Source organism: Gossypium hirsutum, chromosome D05, assembly GCF_007990345.1.
Source record: "Gossypium hirsutum isolate 1008001.06 chromosome D05, Gossypium_hirsutum_v2.1, whole genome shotgun sequence".
Lineage (NCBI taxonomy): Eukaryota > Viridiplantae > Streptophyta > Magnoliopsida > Malvales > Malvaceae > Gossypium > Gossypium hirsutum.
In genome coordinates this window covers 20,241,609-20,265,635 of record NC_053441.1, presented here as the reverse complement: position 1 = coordinate 20,265,635, position 24,027 = coordinate 20,241,609, and the positions used below count along the sequence as shown (strand labels likewise).

At 34.8% G+C, this 24,027-nt stretch overlaps 1 protein-coding gene, 1 non-coding gene and 1 pseudogene across 2 annotated transcripts; 2 read left to right on the top strand and 1 right to left on the bottom strand.

Moving 5' to 3' along the window:
- Window positions 1–70: 70 nt before the first annotated feature.
- Window positions 71–2,148, bottom strand: LOC107905057 (14-3-3-like protein B). Its single transcript, NM_001326944.1, has 4 exons — window positions 1,651–2,148; window positions 1,360–1,482; window positions 213–329; window positions 71–91 (listed from the first exon to the last, which is right to left on the bottom strand). The coding sequence occupies exons 1-4, from the start codon at window positions 2,146–2,148 to the stop codon at window positions 71–73; spliced, it is 759 nt and encodes a 252-aa protein (NP_001313873.1).
- Window positions 2,149–6,996: 4,848 nt separating this feature from the next.
- Window positions 6,997–12,338, top strand: LOC107905056 (glucose-6-phosphate isomerase 1, chloroplastic-like; annotated as a pseudogene).
- A 2,755-nt stretch (window positions 12,339–15,093) lies between these two features.
- LOC107905054 (uncharacterized) lies at window positions 15,094–23,071 on the top strand. Its single transcript, XR_005914048.1, has 23 exons — window positions 15,094–15,325; window positions 15,458–15,528; window positions 15,618–16,213; window positions 16,647–16,882; window positions 17,004–17,075; window positions 17,177–17,311; window positions 17,732–17,850; window positions 17,932–18,243; window positions 18,636–18,723; window positions 18,812–18,917; window positions 19,003–19,116; window positions 19,327–19,490; window positions 19,616–19,736; window positions 19,829–20,053; window positions 20,139–20,329; window positions 20,599–20,766; window positions 20,832–20,937; window positions 21,101–21,238; window positions 21,387–21,548; window positions 21,644–21,844; window positions 21,960–22,154; window positions 22,258–22,329; window positions 22,588–23,071. It is a non-coding gene; the product is annotated as an uncharacterized protein (transcript).
- The last annotated feature ends 956 nt before the right edge of the window (window positions 23,072–24,027 follow it).

The window sequence follows — 24,027 nt, the reverse complement described above, 5'->3', positions numbered from 1 at the left end:
ATAAACAAATGACATTCAAAGCCCACCTCCTCCGGAAGAAGACTAGGACCAACACGGGTTACACCACCTTCTATGGCTCGTCTAACTGGTCCTGCATCACAACCAACATCACATACAGTTAGGCATTGGTCAAGTCAATGTGTTAAAATCCCTATAAACATGGTCTTCAAGTGCGTGTACGTGTGTCTATGTGAGAGAGATAGGACAATGACCTGAACATCCGAAGTCCAGAGAGTAAGGTTATCCCTTAGGAGTTGCATAATGAGAGTGCTGTCCTTGTAAGACTCTTCTCCCAGCGTGTCAAGCTCAGCAATGGCTTCCTCAAATGCCTTTTTATAAAAAAACATGGAATATTTAATGAATATCCAACCATTAATTCATCTTTTATTCTTACTAAAACCATCAACTACTCAGCAACATAATTTTATACATAGACGGCAAAGAATGTTTCAGAAAAATAAGTCAAAATGCCAAAAAAGAGATAGCATTTATTTAAAGCATCCAACTAAGAAAGTCCCCAAACAGGTTAGAAAGTTGCAGTAATTTCAGAGGTTGCCCACGTTCCATTTATTTTCTCCCCATAAAAACAAACAAGGAAGACAATAGGAAAAACATCCAAATAAAAATTCATCTCCTAACATGCATCTATGTAATGTTTGAAAATAATGTATTTGCTACTTAAACTCTAGTGTGCTATGCTCAATAAGGATTTGGTTTAGCATATCTACATGTACACATATAGAATATAACTATTTTGCTAATAAGAGGATTGATATTAGTTTCTAGACAATCCTGACTTCACCAACTTAAAACTAAGAAGTAAATTTAAGGTACTAGAATGACTAGAATCAAGCACATAACAAACAGAGCTATATATTTGCAAAAATATAAAATAAAATCATTTGTCACTTTAATTGCGCTAATGCTGGTTAAAACCAAAACTGATTCAAAGTCTTGTCTAATCGGCTCTTAACAAAGTCATCTAGACCAAGTCACCAACACAAGAAGTCAAATCAACCTCGTTTTGGACCCTAGTAAACCTTAAGGGACAAAATTAAGGATAAAAGTCATAAAATAAGGAGCACTGGACATGGTATAAAACTGAATTTAATAGCCTAACAAAGAAGAGCAAACTTTCCAACGTCAAACTACAAAACTAATTAGATTAATTAAGCTAATAATAATATATTCCTCCATAAAGAAACAGCCAAGATCATCGACCAAAAGTCACATTATGTTTCATTTTTAATTGGTTTATGCATCAACTCAAGCAAGGTGAAGAGTAGTTTGGAGCTTAAAGCAGATTCACTTGCAAAGGCTTTAAACAATTCATGTTCATGAGTTGAAAATGAAGAGCACCTGTTTAGCCATGCTACAAGCCTTATCGGACTGATTCAGAATCTCATAGTAAAACACCGAGTAATTCAGCGCAAGTCCCAGCCTGATCGGGTGCGTTGGTGCTAGATCCGTCAGTGCGATATCCTTCAATTAATTCAACACAGGATCCAAAATTTTCAACTTCAAATTATACAGAATTCTCAAATCCAAAAACCTAACCCTAGAATCATAATTCCCAGTCAACATCCAAAATTCTACTCTTAATATTCAATTACTTAGTCAAAGCTTGGCTCTAAGTTAAAAAAAAGTTACCTGAGCAGCCTTGTAAGACAGCATAGTATCCTCAGCAGCAGCTTTCCTCTCATCACCAACCTTAAACTCTGCTAAATACCGATGATAATCCCCTTTCATCTTCAAATAGAAAACCTTCGATTCACTCGCAGCAGCAGATGGGATCAGATTCGAGTCCAACAAAGTCAAGATACTAGCGCAAACATCCGACAACTCAGATTCAACCTTCGATCTATACTCCTTGACGAGCACCACATGTTCCTCGTTCTTCCGACCTTCTTCTTTCTGCTCGATGGAAGAAACGATCCTCCACGCGGCGCGTAGAGATCCGATCACGTTTTTGTAAGCGACCGAGAGAAGGTTCCGTTCCTCGACGGTGAGCTCGGAGGCAGGAGTAGAGCCGAGGACGAGCTTTTGCATGAATTGAACCATCTCCTCGTAGCGTTCGGCTTGTTCCGCTAACTTGGCTAAGTAAACGTACTGGTCACGGCTTAGATTGTCAGGCACCATCGTCGCCATTTTTGCAGAAATTGGTGAGCTTCCGATGGAGAGAAAGAGAGGAATATTTTTTTTCCGGGTTGTTTTCTTTTTCTTGTGGGCGCCTAAATTGAAGAGGGTTTTTTTATGAAAGAGATGTGGAGGGCAAAATGGTAATCACGTCGTTGGGATTAGTGCAATAATTGTTGGTTTGTTTAAGGAATAATAAAAATATATATTAACATGGGGAATCTTATATCTGATTTGAGGAATGGTGGAAATTTTTAGGACTAATAACGAGTAACATCGGAGGCCTCAACCAGCTTGGAACGGTGCGTTTTGAGAGGTCAAAAGATCATACGTTGTGAAATGAATTGAATTTTAATTCCGTCTCCTATCCCATGCCGCCAGCCGAGCTGGCTTTGTGGGTGTGTGTTTTTTTTCTTTTGGCGGCTTTCAGCCTTCAGCCGCGAAATTTGTCGAACCAATAAAAGTATTTTCCACGTATGATAATATATTCGCAAAATTTTTAAAAAAAATCACAGTTTAAAATTACTGTGTAAGGTTGACCTTCATTCTAAAGTTGAAGCACGTCGGCTTAAATTAAAATCATAGTCAATCAAAAAAGGAAAGTGCATTATAGACTTGTGAGCAAACGCCATAATTCTCATCAAAGTAAACCTGTATTAAGGGTAGGCCATAATCTGTAAAGTGAAGATCAAGCAAACGCATATTAAATTAGCTACGCACAATACCACATGATTTGATTATGCTTAATCCTGTAATAATCCTAACACAACATTGCTGTCATGCTAATGTTGCTTAACATACTCTTCTTTTTTTTTTTTTATGGATATCAATATGTTATCCTAAATTAAACTAAAAAACAACATGAAGATGTGTGGAAATTAAGTTCACGATTTTAATTACTTTAATTTTATATTTGACTTCAACTGGAATTAAGTATTTGTAAATTTATATTCAATCCAGTTGTATATTAACGTTGAAATGAAACCATTAATTTATTTTTATTTGAATTTTAATTACCAAAATAAATAAATGAAGATGTTAATAATATAAAAAATTCATTTCAAAATTAACATATAATTCAATTTAAATTTAAATATTTATTGTATGTTTGCATGAAAAATTTTAAAAAAATAAATGAGAAAGATAAAAATAAAATATAATTATCACTAATAACATTTTTCATATAAATAATTTTAGAGTTAAGGAAGCCTTAACTCAATAACAATGTTAAGACCTTGACAATTCTGAGATTCCGAATTCGAGTTTCACTCAATGTAAATAATATATGGATTCGTAATTTATATTTGTTATGGTTTATATCACACTATATGTGATCTCTATATAAATTTATTATGATAAAGTGATTAATATATATTCAAGTCATCAGTTCAATTATGCATTATAATTATTTATAAAAAAATAAAATAAAATAACATCTTTCAATATAAGAATCAAAACTACCATGAATTTTGATTTTTTTTTTCGCTGATTTACTCCACTAGTGATAGAAAGGTTTCATCTTTTCATATGAAAGAGTGTTGAAAAAACAAAACGCATGAAAAAGTTTTAATTGGTGTTTTTAATAAACACGTATAAGTTGCGAACAATTCATTAACCTAATAATAAAAGGATTATGTTGCGAGGTATAAGATACTGAATTCGATCTGGAATAATTTCATTCTCTTCTCCAATTATAATAATATATATACAAGTTAAAACATATAACAAAAGGCATATACCATCATTTAATTGATTTAATTAAACTATTCAATTATTTAACTTTCTAACTTCATACTTATCTCACTAATTTCTCAATTTAAAATCTTAAACAACTTGGTTAAGAAAATCAAGTCTTGAATTGGGGTTTCAGACACAAACAAAAATTAGATTGTTACATTTCTCTCTTCCTTAAAAAATTTCATCTGCGAAATTTACCTAAAAAGATATGAGGATATTGCGATGGTATTGTTTCCTCGGGCTCCTAGGTAACCTCCTTAGCATTATAACTACACCGCAATACTTTAACCAAAGGAACTCGCTTGTTTCTCAATTCCTTCGTTTCCCAAGTCAAATTTTTTTGCAGGTTATTTCTTGTATGATAAATTAGATTGAACCTTATTCGATTCCATTGGAATGATATATGAAAGATCAAAATGATATCTCCATAGCATTGGAGCATGAAAAACGTTGTGTATCTTATCTAGTTCAAGTGGGAGAGCCAACCAATATGCTATGGGTCCAACTCGTTTTAAAACCTTATAAGGTACAATGTATCTCAAGTTCAACTTGTCTTTTTTGTTGAATCTCAATATTTTTCTTTTTCACGAGAGCACTTTCAAAAACACCTTTATCTCCATGTGCAAACTCAATGTCTTTTTATATATTTTAGATCAACACATAATTTTTATTTATCCGAAGTTACCTTCAATCTGTATTTGATCAAACCAACCTTATATTCAGCATATAATTGTTTTTTCCCCCTAAACTCCAAAAAGAGAAATCAAAACGAAGGAAGGAATATTCCAAGGGCATTGATCATATCTACCGGTCCAACCAGTGAACAAAATTAAATTTTGTTTAAACTGAGTTGGATCTAATTTTATTTGGTAAATAGTTAATAATCTAAATAGTTTATTTGTAAATTGGCTTTCTATTTTTAAATTCACCTTAAATTTTTTTATTCATTTTTAAATGAGTGTTTTTAGAATTGAATTGACCGATTGAATAAAAAATTGATTAAAGCATTATTTTGAAGAGAAGCAAAAAATAAATTGTTCTATAAATTAATACCGGATTGATTGAACTTATACTTGAATTAGTTGAAGTAAATTATAATTTCAATATTTTTTATTTTATGAACTTTTTAATTAATTATTTACTTAGCACTAAATAAACTAGTTGGATTAGGGTGGTTTGGATGGATGATTGGTTGCGGTGCGACACGTTTAGTTTTCTTTTTGTCTCACGTTACAATATTTAATCTCACAACCCACTGCTATTTTTACACTAAACGCAGGTAAACGCACTACCCATCCAAACCCACCATTAATCGAACCGATAACTAGGGGTGTGGTTGGTTCAAGCATCAATCTAGTTCCAAAAAATTGCTTTTTATTCCCTCGAAAGAGATATCAACTAATAAGAATACAATACACGAGTATCTTAAGAAAAAATGAGATAAACTTAATAATTGACAGATCACCTTTGATTAAAAATACTTTAAAAATGGTAAAAGTATTTAGGACGTCCCTTTATTACAGAGATTGAATTATATTAATCCCTCTATTATTAGATAGATCAATTTAGTCTCAATATTATTAAAAAAATAAGTCTAAATTGTAGCAAAGTTAACATTTAATATATAAAAGTGTATTGAAAAATAATTGTAGTTCAATTCCAAATAATAAATTTCGTTTACAAAGCCATAAAAACTTTTAAAAAATATTAACTTTATTAGACAATAAATAATATTTTCCAAACAATAAATATTAACTCTATCCTAATTTGACATTATTTAATTCTTTTTAATAATACATAATTGATTCATTTAATAACAGATATGTTAATTTGATCTGATCCCTAAAACCTTTCAAATACATTCGCCCTTTAAAAACTATCCTACAAATTAAAATATAATTTAGTGGTAATTTTTCTAATAAAAGTTAATTTAAATTTGTATAATTTTTATATTCTATTACACTCAAAACATATTCTTAGCATCTACTTTAAACAAGGCTTTAATCTTTTAACATGCATGTAGTTAAATGAATGAGATATAAGATTTAAAATTTTACAATAAATTATTTAATAATAATCAAAATCAAAATAATTTAAATCATTTAAATATTGACTTGAAAAAAAAACAGTGTTAATAGAATATCAATAAAAAATTAGATAAAGATCATGTATGGCGGTTTATCTTACTTAAAGAAATACAGTGAGCCACCTACGAGGTAATTAGAGACAGAAATTAATTTTACTGAAAAATAAAGAAGGATCAATGAGAAAACAATATATATAGAGCGAGAGAGACCCCTTCAAGTAGGGGATCCAAAATTTAAGTATTTTGGGCATGATTTCGATGTGCCGCATGTCCCTTTCCTATAGCCAATTTGAAGGTAAGTTGGTCAATTGCGTTGCTTCAACAGGCTTAGGTAAGGTTATTAGGGTGGCGATTGGACATGTTGCTAATCATTTCAAATGAAACGTGACAACTGATATCGTAAATGACAGTTATAGCATGAGTCCTACATGACTTGATCCGAGGAGTTATTCTAATAGGACTTATTCGGAGAGTTTATTAAAAAATTCGTTCGAGTTTCACATGATTTAGTACGCGATGAGTTATCTTAATAGGCTCGCTTCAATGGGTGGTTTTGAGGAGTAAAGTTTGATAGTCCCGTCCAAGGAGTAAGAGTATAACACATGTTTTTTACTAGCATTATTTTTATCCTAAATTTATATGGAATATCTTACATTTTTTTATTTGAAATTAGTTGTAGCACAAATGAGAAAAAGAACAAAAAAAATTATATTTATACATAAATTTTGGTTTAACGTACAATTTGATATATGAATTTTAATTTGGCACAATTATATAGATAAAAATTTAATTGGATTAAAATCTATACATAAAAACTTTGATTTTGATTCAGTTACACATATTTTAAAAATAAATATATACATTTATTTTCATATTGATTAAACTAATATAATTATTTGTATATACAATATATTCTGAAACTTAATATATAAATTTAATATTTATATATAAAAAAATCAATCTAACCCGCGGCAACCAACCAATACAAACCTAAACCGATAACCAAACGATCAACGTGTGAACCGAATAGCAAAAGACAATCAACCCTCCCAGGTTAACTCCAGCACAGCACGTAAAACAAAAACAAACCCCAAAACCATTTCAGTTCATCGATTCTTCAGAAAATATCGAACCAAACCCTTCCTCGAATCCAAGCCAATGGCCTAAATTTAAAAAAATCCTTGCCATTTCATTTATTGCACATCGCTATCATCGTCTCGCTTTCACTTGTATTTGCGTTCTGCAATGGCCTCTCTCTCGGGCCTCTGCTCTTCTTCCCCTTCTTTGAAGCCTAAGCATGATCGAGTCGTCATTCCATTGTTTCACAAGTACTCGCTTGCATTCCCCACTCGGTCCAATTCTTGCTCCAAGCTCTCCGTTGCTGGTGAAGTGTCCGCCGATTTGTCCAAAACGAACAGCGTGGCGTTTTGAAGAAGGCCAAGCAAGGTGGGCTGGAGAAAGATCCTAAAGCGCTTTGGAGGAGGTACGTTGACTGGTTGTACCAGCACAAGGAGCTCGGGTTGTACCTCGATGTCAGTAGGATCGGGTTTTCGGATGAGTTCGTCGCGGAAATGGAGCCCCGGTTCCAAGCCGCGTTTAAAGCTATGGAGGACTTGGAGAAAGGCGCCATCGCCAACCCCGATGAAGGGCGGATGGTGGGCCACTATTGGTTGAGGAACGCCAAGCTCGCGCCAAAACCGATTTTGCAAGTACAGATTGAGAAGACTCTCGACGCCGTTTGCAAGTTCGCTGACGACGTCATCAGCGGTAAGGTCAGTTTGCTGTTCCGTTTTCACTCACCGTAACAAGCTAGTTCACCATCAATGTTGAGGCCAGATTAGTTGACTTATCAATTTGCTTCATCCCTTTGGAACTGCAGATTAAGCCTCCGTCTTATCCAGAGGGTCGTTTTACTCAAATACTCTCTGTTGGGATTGGAGGTTCAGCTCCGGGCCCACAATTCGTTGCCGAAGCATTGGCTCCTGATAATCCTCCTCTAAAGGTATTTGATCAATTTTTTTCATTCTCTTTGAAATTTGCTCCTGATAAAGAACAGTTTGATCAAAAGCTGTGGTAAAATTGCCCAGTTAAAGAATTAGTGATTAATTTGGACCAATCACATAAGTAGACTAGTTAACTTGTACCTTGTCCCTGGTTTTATCAACTTGAATTGCGTTTTGCAATAGTGTTCATTTGTTAAAGCAATCCACCAACTTCCCTTTTGAGAAATTGAGTAGCTTTCTAATTGAATGACTTTAAGTCTTAATTACGTACATACATACTATATGCTGGAATAGGCTATTGATATTTGTTCTCTGTATTGGCAGATAAGATTTATTGATAATACTGATCCCGGTGGAATAGATCATCAGGTTGCACAGCTCGGTCCAGAGCTGGCTTCTACCCTTGTAATTGTGATCTCTAAGGTCTGCATCAAGTCATCCTTAAGATCTACTTAGTTTTCTTTGTTATTGTTTTATTCTTCTCTACTTATCTGTTCTATGGACCATATATCATATATTACATATAGTTTGTATTTATCTAATATATTTATCTAATAAAACTTAAACCACTCAGAGTGGAGGTACCCCAGAAACTAGAAATGGTCTGTTGGAAGTTCAGAAAGCCTCCCGTGAAGCTGGTCTGGATTTTTCAAAACAGGTTTTGATCTCAGGTTCTTGTTTCTGCTTTTATTTGTTTACCTTGCTTCAGAGTTTTACTTTAAAAATTTAATTAGGTAATTAATTCAAGGTAGGTTGTAATTTGAGTATGTGAAAAGGCTTTGTAACTGGAATTGGACTTAGATGTAGATGCATGTCATTTGGAAGTATTCTTTCTTAAATGCGGTTGTTTTACCGACTGTGTTCTGCCACTCTAATGAAGAGTGTTCTACAAATACTTGTGTGATCCTATGGTCCCCTTTTTCTTCTAATGGTTGGTCTTCTCATTCTATAAAAGAAATAGTTAACTATGTTTAGTGAGCTTGATGAATATTCAAATTATTAAATGGTCACTAGAATTTTTAAACCATAACCCCCCAGCTGAAAATCTACTTGGTTCAGTATGATCCTTGCATAGAGACTTCACTTGGTTTTACTTAATCAACTATTGCATCTCTGGAAGCAGATTTGTCCTGTAATTTGATTCTCAGATTTATAGGTGTTGCTTATTTACACGTCATGCAGGGAGTTGCTATAACACAAGAAAATTCTTTGTTGGACAACACGGCAAGGATTGAGGGTTGGGTAGCCAGATTCCCTATGTTTGATTGGGTTGGTGGCAGGACATCTGAAATGTCTGCTGTTGGTCTACTTCCAGCAGCACTTCAGGCAAGTAGTCCATGGATTTAATATTTTGTGGTTATCAGAGCAAATTGGAACAGTTCTTCTTAGTGAATATTTCTGCAGGGAATTGACATAAGGGAGATGCTAGTTGGTGCATCTATGATGGACAATGCCACAAGGAGCAGAGTGGTAAGTTTTGGACTGGTGTTTTCTATTTGCTTTGACATATTTTGATGCTGCTTTCAAATGATTGAATAGGGAAGAATTGAATCATGATAATTGCAATTTTTAGTTGGTGACCTTGGTTTACTTGTTTTCATTCCGTGTTGCCCATTTTGGAAACTAAAGAGTTTAGTTGGCAGTTTCTTAGCACGGGAAAAACTTGCTCCTCATCTTCTATTTGGAATGTTTCCTTGTTTCAGTTTGCTTTAACTTCCTATGTATATTATGTATCTGGCTTGTATTCCACCTGTCATCCCTCCTGTTGTCATAAAGAATTTTTTCCTCCTTTCCTTCAGCTTAAGGATAATCCTGCAGCATTGCTTGCTTTATATTGGTATTGGGCATGCGATGGGTTTGGATCTAAGGTATTATATACTTAACAATATTACAGATCTTATGTTGTCCAGATTTTGGTTTCTCATATTAATGGCTTCTCTTGTGGGGTTCTTTTAGGATATGGTTATCCTTCCATACAAGGACAGCTTATTACTTTTTAGTAGGTATTTACAGCAGCTGGTTATGGAATCACTTGGCAAGGAGTTTGACCTGGATGGTAACCGGGTATGTATAACTGTTTAAGATGACTCCTACCACTTCATTTTAAGATGTGTATCTTGGAGAGTACTTTTGGATCACTAGCGGGCACTTTCTATAAAAAGCTAAACTGTAGGACCTTTTCTTGTCAATAACTTTAAGCGCCCTTCATATTGGGTGTAGTACCGGATAAAGCATATAAGCTGATATGAGGAGATTTTATGTTTGGGGAGAGTGATTCATGGTCTTCCAATTCTGATTGACTCTTCAGAGTATACCTTGTGTCGTACGTTTTCTCACTTATCTGGAGCCGTTTTAATAGATTAATTGTTGTAAAATCTTGCTCAATGAAGCTTTTTGGCATAATCAAAGATCTATTACTTGGTTGGATTGTTGCTAAATATTAGCAATTAAGCAATTTGGCCTCTAGTTATGTATTGATGAGATCCAGATGCATGTTTTATTTGTTCTATTTGCTGGCATGACATGAATAATTAGTAGAATTTTGTCTTGACAAACCTTATTGGAGGTCCATGCCTTAATTCAACAAAATCTGTGCTTTAGTCCCTCAATGCAATATCAACCAAACCAGAACCTGCCAACATTTATCACTTTGGATATAAAAAATCACTGATGGTGGAGCATGATGCAATTCTATTGCAAGTATTTTCAGGCTTTGTGTCAAATATTTGCTCATTATTGACATGTTTGAGTTGCTTTCTTACATTATTAGAATTGGTAAAAACACAATTTTTAATTCATCAGGTAAATCAAGGAATATCTGTTTATGGGAATAAAGGAAGCACAGATCAGCATGCGTAAGTTCTTCTTGTGCCTTCAAAATTGATCTATATTGATGAAAATGGTGCTCAGGCCTGATGCAACCTTCCGTGTATTATCAATTTATAGTTATATTCAACAGCTGAGGGAGGGTGTGCATAATTTCTTTGTGACATTCATTGAAGTGTTACGTGATAGACCCCCTGGTCATGATTGGGAGCTTGAACCAGGTGTCACATGTGGTGACTACCTATTTGGAATGCTACAGGGTTGATAAGTGCCAGTTTCCTTAAACAGGGAGATTTTTACTCAACGTACACATGATAAAAACTGATGGTGTTTGCAATATATGACCTTGCTTGTGCAGGGAACAAGATCAGCTCTATATGCAAATGACCGAGAGTCCGTTACTGTCACCGTCCAAGAGGTGACACCTAGATCTGTTGGGGCTCTTGTAGCTCTTTATGAGCGAGCAGTTGGACTTTATGCCTCACTTGTCAACATCAATGCTTACCATCAACCTGGTAAAAATATGTTCCATCTTCTATTTAAGAAATTTAGTTCTTGAAGTGGACTAAGGAGGATATTGTTTGGTTACTAATTGGGTTCTATCTTGGCACCTAGCTGTTTGATCTAAATGTTCTTGTTGGGCTAATTGTTTATTTTTTGGCACTTAATTTTCATCTTAGGTGTGGAAGCTGGGAAAAAAGCAGCAGGCGAAGTATTACCTTTACAAAAGCGGGTTTTAGCAGTACTCAATGAGGCTAGGTAAGATCAGATGCTTATAATCTGGTATTTATGGTGCAATTTTTCTGAAAGCCTCAGATGCCATTATATGTCAGATATTTATTTAGGGAAGCAATATACTGAAAACAGTTTTTTGCAAAGGTTATCAGAATTTTCTAAATTTCCTTTATGGATGAAGTATAGTATCCTTATTCCTTATAAGTCGGAATTGAAGAAAGTTATGACTGAAAAGTTTTTTAGATTGCAGCTACTGATATTCTTTCTCCCTGTCTGTCCTTGTAGCCTATGTTTCTTCTCTCTCCTCTTTGGTTCAAGGGCTTGATGACTTTCAATGCTAATCCCTTCGCATGAACTTTTTTATTTTCTTATCATTGGGCTTGGATTGAATGCATGTGTGTGGTTTGTTGTTGTTTTGCTGATTACTGTTTTCTGTTTCACTTTGTTTAGCTGTAAAGAACCCGTTGAACCATTGACACTTGAAGAAGTGGCTGAACGTTGCCATGCTCCTGAAGACGTATGTACAACTTCTTGCAACTTGTACAATAAAACACAATTGCTAACATCCTTTGTTTAATGGTTGCAGATTGAAATGATTTACAAAATCATTGAGCACATGGCTGCCAATGACAGAGCACTAATTGCTGAAGGCGATTGTGGCTCACCGAATAGCTTAAAGGTTTTCCTAGGGGAGTGTAACTTGGATGAATTGTATGCTTAAGTTAACACATTGAAATTCATGTTTCAGGTTTCATAATAGTGTTCCAGGGAAGAAAAAAAAGCTTCAATAAAATTATTTAACTGTTTACAATGTATCTGATTTCCCCTCTGAAGCAGGTACTTTTTTTTTTCTATCAATGTTGAGTATAAAAAAAAAAAAATCCACTGTTTCCAGTTCTGTCATTGAAGGATAAGGGCAAAATTTCTGGATTTGACGATAATATGTATGATATATAATATTGATATGTGTTTATATTTGAATATATGTATGATATAAGTGTTATAAGAGAAAGAGGAGTTTGGTATTGAAATTATGAAACTGTGGTCGAGGCTTGGTATCAAAAATTTCCTATTCACACTGGATGAGAAATTTTTAACTGTTTACCCCTTTTTACTATTGTTTTGAAAATCACAGAAGGTAATGCCAATGGGAGTCTGCTTTTTCCATTCCGTTTGGTTCTGACGTTCTGGAAGTTTGCTTAAAATTCAAATTTCAGGACGGGTTTTTCCTTGCCAAAGGCTTTTAAAAACATAAAATAATGCACCCATGTCTCGGTCAAATGTGGTGCGAATATAGTGGATGTTATTCTTGGTTTGTCTTGTTTACGTATTTGTTTTGGTCTCCCATCATCTCAGCTAGGACCATTTGCTCAGATTACTATTAGAGTAAGAAAGTTCCTGGACTAAAACATCCAGACCAGATCCATAGAGGAACTATTTCGTCATTCATCTACAAATTTTGTAATTCAGTAACTTTAGTGTGTTCTCCACTCGGTCGCTTTGAACCTAAAATACAAGAAACATCATTTGTCTTCCATGTTTGGAATCCTTTCTCTTCAAGACAACCAAGAAGTAGTTGAGTACCTTAAAGTTAGGTAGTGAGGAGCAACGGCAGTTTCCATCTCAAGAAAGCCGGTTCCCACCTCTCCCTAATTGATTTGTAATCTTGGTTAACATTATGTCTAGGGTTTAAATCTAAGCCCTTCTTCCTTTATCACCTCCCATTTGAAGTTTCATTCTAATATTATGTAAGAGTTCGATTGAGTTGGTGTCATCTATTAATTAAGTTTTAATTCATTTATGAAATTAACAAGAATTATTTTTTTGACAAAGTAGCAAATAGTACTTTAAGAGTATATTTTTATTTTTATATAAAATCTAGAAAAATACATATGATGGCATTTGAACCCAGAGCACCATGACATTTACTACTTCAAATTTATAAATTCTTTTTTATAATTTTATTACATAACTATTATGTTTTATCATTTTTTTATAAAATAGCAATGTTTTATATTTTTTTATGTTATAATTTAAAATATTATATTTTAAAAAGTTACAAATATAACCAAATAGAATCAAGTTAATAATAGAAATACATCTAAACAAATTTTACATATAATAAAAATTAAATCATAATAAAAATGCGATGAAAGCTACAATTTGAATATGAAATTTTTAAAAGAATTTAAACCTTTAACTTTATGATTAAACTCATATTATATATACAAATTATAGTTACTTTCATATATTGACTTTTTTTTATACCCTTTAATCATATTTTATTTAGGCATAACTTGTTCAAAAAGTTAATAACTGCATGCAACAACCACCAAAACAAACGTTCAAAAATATTTCAAATTAAAGCATATTCGGCCCACGTATGCCCATCAACATTGAATAATAACTAGTGCTACGTTACAGCTAAGTTCATCACTATCAAATATATGGCGGCATGTCATAGCCTCGTCAAAACAAAAATCAATTATGTCAAAAGCAAATCGCAACCGTCCATCATAATACCTTAAATTATTTAAATCATCATGTCACTTTTGTCTTGTTCTCTTTTTGTTACGTCCAATAAAAAACATTTTAAATCGGGACACTAACACTAAGCCAAGGCCATGACTCAACGATTTCAAACACATAATAAATAAAATATATTGAAACACATATTTTGAACTTAGAGGCAAAATATGGTTAAATTTTGCTGTTATAAAAGTTATAAATTTAGTTATTATACTTTAATTTGATTATTTTTAGTGTAAATAATAATTGTTAAATTTATTTAATTAAATTTATTAATTTTTAAAATTTTACGTGACAAATATATTATTATATGTATAATGCCATATCAGTTTGTTATTTTTATATATTACTTGCTAAAATTTAGTGAATGGAGTAATTTCTTTTATTTGTATTAAGATTAAAATTTTAAAATTTTAAAAAATATAAAACCTTAGAATAATCCAATTAAAAACTTTTCAAAATTTCAACATTAAAAAATTACATAGACAAAAATTAACTAATTCAAAAAATATAACAATTAAAATTAATAAATTTTAAAAATATAAAACCAAAATTTATTAAATTAAAATATAAAACACTAAATCCATAACTTAAAATTTATTCCAACCAAAGAAAAAAAAAGGGCGGGGGGGAGGAGTCTATCTAGCGAAATGTGTGTGTCGGGTGTGTTGGGACCCACCTAACCATGTGAAGCATACAATAGCGGGAAATATTATTAATGTAAGGGTTAAAAAAGCGTCCCCACTTACAACGTTCGACTCTGAATAGTAACTTTTATTAAAAACAAAATTAAGAATAAATAAATAACGGAGTTCCTTTTTTCCACGTCAACTCACCCTTTTTCTTTCCACCTCGCTACGTGCGCTGTTTATTCGCACTTTTTTACCCATTTTTTTATTTCCTAATTCACAAAACTCAAAACGCAGTCGTTTTGCACGAATTCCGAAGGTAAAAAAATTGAATTAAAGAAAAAAAAAAAGAAAAAAGAAAAAGGGCAAAAACTAAGGGTCCCCATAAATGTTGTTTTGCAGTGAAGCTTTGAGTTTCAGTGTTTTTCTCTCTCTATTTTCTCTGATTTCAGATCCGAAGGAAGCTTTTCACATAAGCAAAGTTTTTTTATCTTTATCTTTTTTCTCATTTTTCTTCTTAAACTTACAGAAAATTTGGTTAACTGCTAAATACTATACGCTAAGCTGATCCTTCACTGGATTTTTTGATTCTTTTTCAAAGCTCGAGCTTTTTCAGTACCAAAACTCTCAGCGCCGTTTCTTATGTAAGTCGTTGTCGTTTCACTACTTGCATTGCTTGTTCATCGGTTTTCTTCATTTTTTCCTTTTTACTATTTTTTTAGCTACCGATTTTAGGCTTACAAGGGAAATTATTGACAATGTTGGATTTAGGTAAGATTTAAGAGACAAGACAAACATCATGTTCACTGAAGGACTTGACAACAATGCCCTCAAATGGGTTCGAGAAGTATATGAGCTTTGTCTTTCTTTCTTTCTTTGAGTTTATTTAATTTTCATTTAATTATAAATTCTCATTTCTTCTTGTTATTTTAGCAGAAGGAGCTTCCATATTCAAATTCTAGCTTAAGGCCTCGAATGGATCCGATTACCAACATCCGCTCCGGTGGCCGGAATTTTGGCTTGCCACCGACGGCGAAATTCAGGAGCGGTCATTTGCCGGTGACCTCCACTACTTTGTCCGTAGACGAAGAATCCGCTTCTGAAAATGACGTAACTACCGACTCAGAGGAAGATACTGTTTATGGGGGAGGTATTCTCTTGATTCTTCTCCTCAAGATGAAAGAATCCCTAACGGAACTGCTCAGAGATACGGGAACATGGCCCAAAGGCGGCCGCGATACACCACTGCTAGTGATTATACATATTCAGATGTTAGTTCTTCAATGGAGACGATAATGGGAGCGAGAAGAGGTAGTTTGGAGGGTAGGTTAGGGAGGGGCAATGGGAGATACCCTGGGAGGGATGGGTTTACAGAGGAGGACGAGGATTCGGATTCGGCTGGTAGCTCCGAGTTTTCAACTACGCAAGTGGGGAGTATTAATGGTGGAATTCCTCGGGGTAGAGCATATGTTTCAGAAGGCTATGCATCGAGTGTACCATCTGGGGTTAACGTGGGAAGTGCAGCTCAGAAGGTTTGTGTTCCTAAAATTTTGTTTCACAATGTTTTTGATTGTTTTCCACAGATAGATATATTGAAATGTAGCAAATTCATTATAGCTGGACATAATTGAAGGCCAAGTTTTACATTAATCAAGGTTTGCAAATGTTACTTGAATGGATTATGTAGGCAAACTATTAGTAGCTTTGCAGATTTCTAGCATTTAGTACTTCATTAGCTAGTCTTTTTATTTGTTGTCTGATGGAGCACATACATCTAGAACCTCTGGTGAAGGGGGATTATGAACTTCTTGGTTTCAAAATGTTTGTACAATTGGACAATGGTAGGAACAAGTCCTCGCTTTTAAATTCATTTTCACCAATGTGATTGACATATAGATTACATAGTTTTAAATATAGTTATTATGAGTTTTATATAATGCCCTTGCTGAGATAGTTTCTTTGCAGGATTTGAATTCTCGAAAGCTACAGGATGAAAAGTTTTCTGATGATGATATTCCAAGTGCACCACCATTTTCTAGCTCAGTGCAGGAAGCTAAACAAGATTCTCGGCAAATTCCATTGACTGAAATAAGAAGTGCCAAGGGTGCAGCTGATTCATGTGATCCAAAGACATTCAAATCCATGTCAGGAGTTGAGCCTGAGCTTAACACGAGTCACAAAAAATCGAACGAGTGTGTAAGGTTTGTGCAATGGTTTTGTGTAATACTTATTCAATAATTAATCTGAAAGCACATTAATGTATCCAACCACTGCATATACAATCTAGTGCACATGGATGTTAATTATTCTCCTTGTTCCCAGAAATGATGTTGGTGCAGAAACTGCTACTACATCAGGTGTTCATCCAGCTCGCGTCCCCACATTTCATGCGAGGTATCTCTGATAAACACAGATTGTTAGATGATCCCAATGATGATTCTTTTTCATGCACTTCTCCACTAACTGCTCTAAGTTGTTTATTCTATCAAAACCAGTGCTCTTGGACCTTGGCATGCTGTAATTGCCTATGATGCATGTGTTCGACTTTGCCTTCATGCTTGGGCTAGGGGTTGCATGGAGGCTCCAATGTTTCTGGAAAATGAATGTGCACTTTTACGAGAGACATTTGGGTGAGTTTACTCTCGTTCTTATAGAAAGCAACTGACTCATCTTCTCACTGTAATTGTACTACAATGGTTTGTCTTGTTTCGAAAGCTGCCCATGCATTTTTTTTCCCAATTATCATGTTTATGTGTGGTCAATATTTGCAGAAATCTAATACTGATAGGATCAATTGCTTTTGATATCTAACTGTATTGATTTAGTTAGTCTGATAAAGGTTTTCATGTCTGGAAGTCCAATCAAATCAAAGAATTATTTGACTAGCGGCCTCTTATATTGATGAAAATGCCATCCATATTCTCAGAAGGAAATGATTTAAAGAATCTTAATTCGGTTATCTGATCATGGAGGTTTTGAAATTGTTTATCATTTGTAAACAAGTATGCTTTATTGTTCTACTCCCACTAATACTTTTATGTGGTGCATAGATTACAACAAGTTCTGTTGCAATCAGAAGAAGAACTAATGGTAAAACGCTCATCAGAGCTTACCAGTGAGGCAGCTGCTGCTAAACCTAAGAAAATTATTGGCAAGATGAAGGTGCAAGGTATTTTTCTGTCTTGGATTTCAGATTTTCATTTTTGAGTCTCTTCGACTTGGTGATTGCAAATATTTTCTTTGCTGGCAGTGCGCAAAGTAAAAACAACCCTGGATCCACCTACTGGCTGTTGTATCTCATCTCTTAGTCTTAGGGCACCAACAATTAAGCTGGGGAACATACGGTATCACTTGACCAGTTTCCAGTCAACACTCGCTTCAAGGTGGCACGCTCTTAGAAAGCTTCGTGTTGCACCTCGTTTACCTGCAAATGGTTCTTTCTCACGCCAAAGTTTAGCATATGTGCATGCTGGAACTCAGTATATAAAACAAGTATCCGGACTGCTGAAAATTGGTGTAACAAGTTTACGCAATAGTTCATCATCATATGAAGTTGTGCAAGGTATGTCTTTCCGATTCCCATACTCTGTCATACACAAAGTAGGATCATGTTTAACTGCATTTATTCATCCTAGCCACAGACTTGGACTTTGATGTACCTTTTCGTACTACATTAAGATGCCCACATCATATGGTTTTGCTATGACTATTTTGTGAAGGATATTGTTTTGCTGTTTTGCTCTTGAATTATAGATTGCAAGCCTTTAAGGGAATCTCTGTTTATTTAATTGTTTGTAACTAAAGCATCTGGATTGTACGTACTGATAGTTTTGCTTGGTAATTGTTCCTTTCATTGCTTTCATCCATTTTCTTTTTTATTTTGGATCAAGCCAAGTTATTGTTTTCTCTTTTATTTTTCTGACATTCTTCCTCTTTGTGCACATATGTCCTTAGAAACATACTCTTGTGTGCTGAGATTGAAAAGTTCAACTGAAGAAGATGGCAGAAGGATGCAGCCTGGATCTGGTGAAACACATGTTTTGTATGTGATTGTCTCCAAATGCTTCTTCTTTATTCTCTAAATTTCTATAAGATACATGCTGACAAGATAGGTACTGATAACTCTGCAGCTTCCCCGATAGTTTGGGAGATGATCTGGTTGTTGAAGTTCAAGACTCCAAGGGGACGCAATTTGGTCGTGTCCTTGCACAAGTGGCTACTATTGCTGAAGACTCGGTACTGTTTCTGCATTCCAACATTAGTTCTACTTAATTTGTAGTTTAATTTCATTTAGTAACACTCATATGATAGTTGAATGCAGACTGACAAGTTGCGGTGGTGGCCCATATTTCGCGAGCCAGAACATGAGCCTGTAGGGAAGCTGCAGTTGTATATAAATTACTCAACAAGTTCGGATGACAATAGTCATCTCAAGGTGAACTAGTCTTTGATTAGCTTAAAATCTGAAAATTGTAGTTCTTTTTCTTAGCTTAAAGTCTGTAGTTCATATTTTAAAAATTAAAGGAAGAAAGTTCAGTTCATTTATTTTGTGTTCTAACCTCGTATTATTGCATGATTCAATTTTTAAGATGAAAAATGGGATTATTAATTTATGATATTAATTGCGTCCTTTTTCTCGTTCTAGTATGGTTCTGTTGCCGAAACAGTTGCATATGACCTAGTGTTGGAAGTTGCAATGAAGGTTCAACGCTTCCAACAACGAAACTTGCATTTATATGGTTCATGGAAATGGCTGTTAACGGAGTTTGCCTCATATTATGGAGTTTCTGATTTCTACACCAAGCTAAGGTATTTGGGGGTGGAAAAGGCAAAATTGTTTACCTTTCCTGTTAACTATTGCAATTCATTTCTACAAGGCTTCTTTTTTGGTAAATGTGTTTACGTTTGATATCTTTAATGTACATTTTTAACAGGTATCTTTCCTATGTAATGGATGTTGCTACACCCACTGCAGACTGTCTCACATTGGTGCATGAATTGTTAATGCCTGTTATTATGAAGGGCCACAGTAAGAGTACATTGAGTCATCAAGAGGTACCATGCCTTCCACTTTTATTTTTAAAATAATTTATAATATGTTCCTCATTCCCTCTATAACATGGCTCATTGTTTGTTTGCTTCACCAGAACCGAATTTTGGGAGAAACCAAAGATCAGATCGAGCAGATTCTTTCTCTGGTTTTTGAGAACTACAAATCCCTTGATGAATCGTCACTCTCTGGCATTATGGATGTCTTCAAGCCTGCAACAGGGCTTGCAGCACCTGCACTTGAACCCGCTGTCAAGCTTTATAGTCTTCTATATGACGTTTTATCTCCAGAAGCACAGAAAAATCTTTGTCATTATTTCCAGGTTGAGGAATTTAATTTCCTTGATTTCTTGTACCTATCTTTCTACATGTCTTGTCTCCACTTTCTAAATACTAGGGTCTATACAGGCCGCTGCAAGAAAGAGATCAAGAAGGCACCTGGCTGAGACAGATGAATTTATTACAACCAACAATGAACCCAATTTTTTGGACCCAGTTGCTATGTCTACTGCTTACCAGAAGATGACAAGTCTTTGTATGAACATTAAGAATGAGATATTCACTGATATCGAGATTCACAAGCAAGATATACTTCCCAGGTATGTTTTCTCATTTGTCGTTTGATTTGTTAAGCTTGCTCAGAAAGTAAATTTTCAATCATGTGGAGTATGGTCACAAGCAATTTATAGCTTAATATGCTTAAGCAAAATTTTTTTATTATCATTTTGAATGAAATTGTTGATACAATATGTCTATTCACTTTTGAGAACATCATATCAGGTCATATACCATGCATGTTTCAACATGCATACAGTTGCTTCCTGTGTGATGTGTAGTTTATTGAGCACTAAATTGCCTTCTTTTGCAGCTTTATAGACCTACCAAATCTCTCGGCATCTATATACAGCACAGAACTTTGCAGCAGATTACGTGCATTCCTTCTTGCATGCCCACCATCTGGCCCTTCACCACCTGTGGCAGAACTTGTCATTGCAACAGCAGATTTCCAGCGAGATCTTTCCAGCTGGAATATAAGGTGATTATTTTAGCAACAATATATATATCTTTGCGCTATTGCAAACTCATTTATTTTTCTTCCAGTCATGTGAAAGGTGGAGTTGAGGCAAAGGAGTTGTTCCACTTATACATCATGATATGGATTCAAGATAAGCGGCAATCTCTACTAGATTCATGTAAACTAGATAAGGTACATTCTTTATTGTGGATGGTTAATGTGAAATCATAGATTCTTACTTTTGAAATAGATTTCCTGCTTGTAACTTCACAAATGTACTGCTTCTCTGTTTCTTGTTAAATGAAATATTTTATCAAACTAGCCTTCAAGGAATTATTTGAATGTATACTTGCAGGTGAAGTGGTCAGGAGTTAGAACGCAATATTCTACAACTCCTTTTGTTGATGAAATGTATGACCGACTGAAGGAGACCTTAAGCGATTATGAAGTCATCATCTGCCGGTGGCCTGAATATATTTTTGTGCTGGAAAATGTATGTTAATATATTTCAATTTTCATTTTCTAAGTGCTAGTTATTTATGTTCTGCACTAGTGCTCTTCTGATCAATGTACATCATGAATTGTTTAATCAGTTCTTTTGAATAACAAGTGATAAACTTTGGGCTACTTGTCTAAACTAGGCTATTTCGGATATTGAGAAAGCAATAGTGGAAGCTCTGGACAAGCAATATGCAGATGTGGTAACTCCTTTGAAGGAAAACATGGCACCCAAAAAATTTGGCCTCAAGTACGTGCAGAAACTTGCTAAGCGATCTGTATGTGCCTATACTGTTCCTGATGAGGTAAGCCGTAGGTTTTTTGGTTAACAAGAATCTTCTTCCTTGGCTTTGCTTACTCCGTTAGTTTTTTAGCTTGAGAGTTCGATTGCTTCTTTCAGCTGGGCATCCTGTTGAATTCTATGAAGAGGATGCTTGATGTGCTACGTCCGAAGATAGAGACACAGTTCAAGTCTTGGGGTTCTTGCATACCTGATGGTGGAAACACAGCCCCTGGTGAGCGTCTTAGTGAGGTTACCGTGATGTTGAGAACCAAGTTCAGAGGGTACCTGCAAGCTGTTGTTGAAAAACTTGCTGAGAATGTAAGTCTTGCTTAATTTCTCTGGTCCAAGTTCAGAGGAGGGTACCAGCAAGTCTTGTGGTTGTTTGCTTTCACTGTGGAATTTATTTTGTTTTCCTTTTCGTTCTTTATTTCAGACCAAATTACAGAATGTGACAAAGTTGAAAAAGATTCTCCAAGATTCTAAAGAAACAGTGGGAGAATCTGATATACGAAGTAGAATGGAGCCACTGAAAGAACAGTTAACAAGTACAGTAAATCACCTTCATACAGTTTTTGAGACTCACGTTTTCATTGCTATCTGCCGATGGTATTGGGATCGAATGGGACAGGTAAGGTATAGGTTAATGGTGATGGTGATGGTGGTTTAAATTTTGTGAATCCGAGTTAATAATGTTGCTCATCTGGCGTGATTTTTTTTCCCGCTCACTGCAGGATGTTCTCAGCTTCCTGGAAAACAGGAAAGAGAATAGATCATGGTATAAAGGTTCCAGAATTGCTGTATCTGTAAGTGAAAACATAATTTTTTTGCTTCCTTGCTGAAAATAGGTCCCAAGTTATTACAATGTTTATCAATGGAGCATTTCCAAGCTCTGCATCTTTCAGTAATACCTGAGTATTTTGGTTCTTTCATTGATGCAGTTGTCATTATGAAGTTTGCATTGATGCACTGGTTATGTCATTTCTTGTTTTCTCCATTGAAATCCTCAAAATTTCTTCATGTTTAGTTTTTTTTTGACATTGCACCCTGTTGTTGATACGCAGATCCTGGATGATACTTTTGCGTCACAGATGCAGCAGCTCGTTGGCAATGCACTCCCGGAAAAAGACCTTGAGCCACCTAGGTCAATAATGGAGGTGCGGTCGATGCTGTGTAAGGATGCACATAATAGTAAGGACAACTCATTCTTTTACTAAGCACACAGTTTTTGGGTAGTGAGAGATGAATGAGTTTGGTGATTCACGCACATTATACATGGAAAGCCTTGAGATATAGAAAACCACCCAACAAAAGCAAAACATGGAGATATACAAGTTGCCACACAGATGATATCTGATCTGAATAGCCTTATAAAAGATTAGATGATTGAATTTGGTCATCTTGTTATTTGTATATGTAAAATATGATACAATTTTGTGGCTATTAACTAGCTCTTCTTCAAGTTTTGAAAGGGAGCAAGTGACTCAACTGCTCTAAATTCATAGCTTCTCTCAAATCATATATATAAACCATAATTGATAATCCTCACATTTTCTTTTTTCACTTCCCATTATACAATATGGAAACTTGTATGGTGAACTATTTGAAATATACTTGCCTTCCTTTTTTGGTTACAAAATGGAAGGTAATTAACTAAACTACCGAGAGGAAGAAACTAACGAATGCAATGTGACGTGGTCAGCAAGCATCAACTTCCAAGCTCTCCCTGAGTAAGTTGAGTGCATCAGAACTATCACATTCCACCATCACTTGCTTGAAGCCTTGTTACCAAGCAATAAGCTTGACCAGAATCCGGAATCACGGCCTTGACTGTATTTATTTTTATCCAACCCTCCAAAGGTAGTTTTCAACCATTGGATACTGTTAAATGCCTTCTCGACTCATATTGGCCCAGCTCCAACTTTGCCAACAAATGTTTTCTGTGGAGTAGTTTTCCTACAAGAAGATAAAATTGTTTTTATTTTTTTCATATGTCCCTCATTTCGAATGTTACTCAAAATCCTGTCTCTAAGCGGCTGTAGGAAAAAGAAAATCATGTGTGTGAGCACGTTGCATTGCAGCCCATACTTTGGTTGATTCACCAACACCTCGGAACAAAACCTCTCGATTCCATCGTAAAAGGCTATCCCTTGTAAGTTCTAATTTTCGAACTATTTAACAGGGCCGTCTGTAGAATGGTATCCTGCAATCTGTATATAGTATCATAGGGCCATGATCAGACATCATTACTGGGAGGTTAGGCAGTACTAAGTTCTCCATCACCAAAAAGGAAATGAAAAGGTTAAAGTGCTGTACTATTGAAAGCAATGCCCAAGAATCCGCTAGAAATCGATCAAAGATATGTAGTTGCAGCAAAATTACTTTTCAAAATTTAAATTTGATTTTCTATTTTTAAAAAAAAAAAATTGCTGCTATCCTTTTGTTACAATTTGCTGTATAAATACAACATTGGTCATTCAATAAAATGTATGGTCAGTGAAAAA